This window comes from Corvus brachyrhynchos, unplaced genomic scaffold (assembly GCF_000691975.1).
Source record: "Corvus brachyrhynchos isolate BGI_N302 unplaced genomic scaffold, ASM69197v1 scaffold58, whole genome shotgun sequence".
NCBI classification, from domain to species: Eukaryota; Metazoa; Chordata; class Aves; order Passeriformes; family Corvidae; genus Corvus; species Corvus brachyrhynchos.
Window position 1 is genome coordinate 1,833,452 of NW_008239539.1, and position 5,159 is coordinate 1,838,610.

Below are 5,159 nucleotides of genomic sequence, written 5' to 3' on the forward strand. Positions count from 1 at the left end.
CAAGTTTTCTTTGATTCCTCAGCTAAAGAGGACAGGGCAGATGTGGAAGGAGGTTGGAAGAAGCCATTCTGCAGACTTGCTTTGGAAAGCTTTTGTGCCTGTGATGTTAGAATTACTGACAGTGCTGGCATGAGTGATCGGGAGAGAGTGTGTTGTAGTTTTGGTTGATTTGGACCAAGAGTTACTGTGGTGTGGTGGAGCAGGGAAGCCTTTGGAAGCACTCAGCAGCTTTCCTGTTCAAACAGCAGCAGCAGGGCCTGCACAAGAGCTGGAATTGGTCCTGGTGGCATCATTCAGGCTGCAGAGCTGTGATTCCCCTCCAATGCCTGGTGTGGTTCACATGTTACCTGTGTTTGTTACCTGTTGCCATCCTGTGCTGCTTTGCCCTGGGCAGGTGAACTTGCAGCTCCCTGACTTTCACACGGTATTTTGGTGCTCCTTGTGGATCACCAGCCAAGGGAAACGTCAGCCAGCCCGGGGTTTGCTGGGGCTCCTGGGAATTGCACTGGGGAAGGGCTTCCCACAGGCAGTGACTCGGTCACTTCTTTTGTGCTCCTGGCACCCTCTGCTGCTTCCAGCTGGGTTAGCGAGGGAGGCAGAGTGGGAGTTTAATGTTTGCTGTCTTAGTTTTAAGAGATTAAAAAATGGTGTAGAGTGTGCAGCCTCGTCTGCAGGCCAAATGGAACATTCCAGTCCTGATGCTGGGACTTTCTCTTCTTGCAGATCCCCAAGGATGAGCACATCCTGCGGTTCCTGCGCGCCCGTGACTTCAACATCGACAAGGCACGGGAGATGCTGTGCCAGTCGCTGTCCTGGCGCAAGCAGTACCAGGTGGATTTCATCCTGCAGTCCTGGAGACCCCCGGCCCTGCTGGAGGAGTACTACACCGGGGGGTGGCACTACCAGGACAAAGGTGAGGAGCTGCCCCTGGCACAGGCTGGTTCTGGCACCACACCAGTGAGCCGGGATGTTGAAGAGAGCTGTATGGACATTTGAAAAGTTAACAAAGCAGTTCAATGCCTGTGAGCAGCCACTCTGCTTCCCTGTAATTGTATTTCCTCTGCACACATCTGGCAGATCAGTCAGTGCAAAGCAATTTCTCTGAAAAGGTTGCTTTTGGCAGTGATTTTTATCCTTTCAAATATTTAATGTGGCTTTTGAATATGGTATGAGAGTGATGCCTGGGGGACTAAAGTGCTCCCCTCTCGAAACCCTTTGTTTTGAAGATGGGCGGCCGCTCTACATCCTCCGCCTTGGCCAGATGGACACCAAGGGTTTGGTGAAGGCCCTGGGAGAGGAGTCCCTGCTGCGACACGTGAGCTGTGCCTTTGTGTACCACCTGTTCCCCTCGGGGTGTTTGGAAGTCTTGTCGTGGGGCATCAGGAATCCTGGAATGGTTTGGGTTGGAAGGAACCTTAAAAGTAACCAAGTCCCACCCCCTGCCATGGGCAGGGACACCTTCCACTGTCCCAGGCTGCTCCAAGCCCCAATGTCCAACCTGGCCTTGGGCACTGCCAGGGATCCAGGGGCAGCCACAGCTGCTCTGGGCACCCTGTGCCAGGGCCTGCCCACCCTCCCAGGGAACAATTCCTTCCCAATATCCCATCCAGCCCTGCCCTCTGCTATCTGTATTTTTTTAAAATAAGATCTCCAGGCCATCGTGGTTCCTTGGCCATGCTCGGGCTAATCCCTGTCTGTGCTGGCTTTGATTCCAGGTTCTGTCCATTAACGAGGAAGGACAGAAGAGATGTGAGGAAAACACCAACATCTTTGGCCGCCCCATCACGTCAGTATAATTGGTTTTCCTGAATGCTTGCAGACTTTCCCTGCCACGGTGAAGGATGCTGCTGTGGTTTGGGGTGATGTCCTTGGGGTTACAGTGCGGACAGCAGTGTGTGTTACGGGCTCTATGGGGACCACAGACATATATAAATTTATTTGTTAGACTGAAATGCAGACAAATCCTGCAGTTTCATTGGAAAGCAAGCATTGATCCTTCCTTATATCATTTTCATATCCCATCTCGGATTAATTTCATCTTCCTGTCTTGGTGATTTTAATCCACATCTTTGAAATTCAGGGTTTTTATTTAAATACAGGAGCCTGTCTGCCAGATTCCACCTTCATTTAAAATGCATTTTTACATTATTTTTAGCAATAGGCCTGCATTCCTTCACCCTCTTCCAGAGTTACAGATGTTCTTGCCCTTGGGGTTGGGTGTCTGTGTTACCTGGAGCTCACCTGGATTTGGGTGTCTGCTGCCTGAGTGGAGATGTGCTTTTTATTGGAACTGCTGGTGTCCCTTGTTGGCTTCCCTGGATCCCCCCCCAGCTGTGGGGTTACTGTGGATCCTAAACTGAGCAGCCACCACATTCCAAAGTTCTGACAGCTCTTTTCCTGCCTGTTTATTTTAGATCCTGGACTTGCCTGGTGGACTTGGAAGGGCTCAATATGAGGCATCTCTGGCGGCCTGGGGTGAAGGCCCTGCTCAGGATCATTGAGGTGGTGGAGGACAACTACCCCGAGACCCTGGGAAGGCTCCTGATCGTGAGAGCACCACGGGTCTTCCCTGTGCTCTGGACCCTGGTGGGTGAAACCTGGGCTCTGCAGGATCACTGGCACTTGTGCAGGTTCACAAAGAGCTACATCAGCAGAGGCAGGGAGGGAGAAACTCCAGGCAGCTTGTGGTGAGCTCCTGAAGAGGCCAGAGCAGAGCCAGGCTGTGGGGTTCCTGTAGCTCACGGGGTTCTAGTGACTGCCATCCACCAGGACAGGATGAGAAACCTGAATCCCACCCCATTCCACCCAAACTTGGTGGGTTTTCGTATAGATGGGAAAGGACAGGTATCTTTTAGTCTCAGGCTGTAGGGCACTGAAGGGTAGTAAGTAGTAAATAATAAATCTGGTTCTGCCTGGTGCCTGCTGGCTGCTCTGGCAATGTGAGAAAGTGGTTGTTACATTTCTTGTGAGGTTTATAGGTGAGGCAGTGACTGTAGGCTTTCCTGTACATGAAGCAGAAAGTGTTGTGAGATGATGATACAGAGAGAGAGAACACTTTCCATTTGTTATCCCTTTCTTTGGGAAATGCCTCAGAGCTGTGAAGCTCTGTACTCTGCTGAGACCTTCCAGGCTAGAGCCCAAAGCATCGTGGTGAGATGGCTCAGACAGTGTCTCCAGCTGCCCTCAGTGACAGCTGTGTCTTCTGTGCCCTTTGTCTTTCAGGTCAGTCCCTTTATCAATGAGAACACACGGCAGAAGTTCCTCATCTACAGTGGTAATAACTACCAGGGCTCAGGAGGGCTGGTGGACTACGTGGACAAGGACGTGATCCCAGACTTCCTGGGAGGAGACTGCATGGTGAGTTTTCTTTCCTCTTGTGCAGGTGGAATCTGGAAGTGATTCCCTCTTCCTCACCACCTTGGCCTTCCACTGCCTTCTGAGAGGTGTTGAGCCTCTGTGCTGGCCAGGATCCCGCTGCTCTGGGCACGGGGCAGTTCATTTGGGCACAGGAGGCTGCCCTGCAGTGGTGGTGCTGCCCTGGGGATCCTGGAGCAGGGCCAGAGGGCAGCTCTCTACAGGGAGCTCAGACAAACCCTGGTAGTTCCAGTGAACTCAGAGCCACTGTGCAATCCTGGCTCAGCTGAGGGCTCAGCCCGTGTCTGACAGCCAGCAAGTGTTCCTGGTTCACTGCTGGGACGTCCTGACCCCTCCTGTTTGTCTGTGTGACCATTGCAGTGCACTGTCCCAGAAGGGGGGCTTGTCCCCAAGTCCCTTTATCAAACCGAGGACGAACCAGAGAACTCGGATCACATCCGGCTGTGGACAGAAACCATCTACCACTCTGCAAGTGTCCTCAAAGGAGCCCCCCACGAGGTACAGAGCAGAGCTTCCCTGGGCTGCAGGAGCTGCTGGGCTGGGACAGTGATGTGTCCCCTCTGCTGGGGCTCACTGGAGCAGCCAAGGGTTCCCACAGAGGGAGCAGGAGAGGGCTCGGCAGCAGCTGCTGTTCCTGGACAGGATCAGCTGGAAGTGTGGGAGTTAAGAACAGCAGTTTGAGCAGCAGTGTCTCTTATCTCTACTATGGCCTGATCTTCTGTAAGGTCCAGTCTCTTCCTCCTCCTCCTGGGGGAAATAAAGGCCCCTCAGTTTCCCCTCTGACAGTTCAGCTCCCATTCGTAGCTGGGACAGTGATGGGGTTGATAAAGGAAGGTGTGTGCTGGGAACTGCCAGATGGGAGTCACCAGGAAACAGAATGTCCCAAAGAGGAGCAATTAAGTTGCCAGATCAGCTCTCTGGCCTCTCTGATGGGGAGTGACTGATTTAGCTCTTTGCTGTGTCCTGCTTTGTGCCTCAGTTCCACTGAGGTTTTCCTAGAACAAGTAACCCATTTACGAACAGCTCTGATATGGGGAGAGAAGGGGAAAACACCTGAGTGGGTGTGGTAGGGCTGGGAATGGGAGTTGGTGTGTGTCCCCCTCAGGAATCAAGACCATCAGCCAGCTGAAGGATTGAGGGGCCAAGTGTGTTTGCCCCAGAGTGGGGAGGAACACACTGCTGCCATCTGAGCACCTGACCCTGCAAGGGCCTTGTTCTGGTCCCTTCTTAGATACTTGTGGAGATCCTGGAAGGGGAATCTGTTATCACCTGGGACTTTGACATCCTGAAGGGAGACGTGGTTTTCAGCCTCTTTCACTCCAAACGAGCTCCTGAGCCAAGTCACAAAGAAGCTGCGTCACCAAGCCCGTCTACTGCAGGGGACAATGTGCAGCTCATCGACAAGACCTGGGTGCTGGGGGTGGATTACAGCCGGGTGGAGTCCCCTCTGGTCTGCAGGGAAGGAGAGAGCATCCAGGTCAGAGGGGTTTGGGTTCTGGCATGGGTTTAGAGTCCTACAAACTCCAAAGTAATCGGGTGGTAGGGAGGGAACTGATGGCGTGGGAAATGAGGTACTGCTGGAAATGGGGGTTGTGGCCATTCCCAGCAGCTGGGGAGGAGGGTTCTGCCCCCTCAGGTGAGACCCCACCTGCAGAGCTGCCTCCAGCCCTGGGATCCAACAGCAGAGGGACGTGGAGCTGCTGGAGAGAGTCCAGGGGAGGCCACGGAGATGCCCCAAGGGCTGGAGCCTCTCTGCTCTGGAGCCAGGCTGGGAGAGCTGGGGG

The 5,159-nt window shown here is 53.5% G+C and overlaps 1 protein-coding gene across 5 annotated transcripts in view; it reads left to right on the forward strand.

The window, feature by feature from the left end:
- The window catches only part of SEC14L5 (SEC14 like lipid binding 5), a 34,660-nt gene that overhangs the window by 25,271 nt on the left and 4,230 nt on the right, over positions 1-5,159 (forward strand). For all 5 annotated transcript variants that reach the window (XM_017741288.1, XM_017741290.1, XM_017741289.1 and 2 more), the window contains 7 exons: positions 724-913; positions 1,227-1,315; positions 1,716-1,786; positions 2,415-2,586; positions 3,223-3,357; positions 3,736-3,873; positions 4,607-4,852. In XM_017741288.1, coding sequence (XP_017596777.1) covers positions 724-913; positions 1,227-1,315; positions 1,716-1,786; positions 2,415-2,586; positions 3,223-3,357; positions 3,736-3,873; positions 4,607-4,852 — 1,041 coding nt within the window. The remainder of the gene's footprint in view (positions 1-723; positions 914-1,226; positions 1,316-1,715; positions 1,787-2,414; positions 2,587-3,222; positions 3,358-3,735; positions 3,874-4,606; positions 4,853-5,159) is intronic.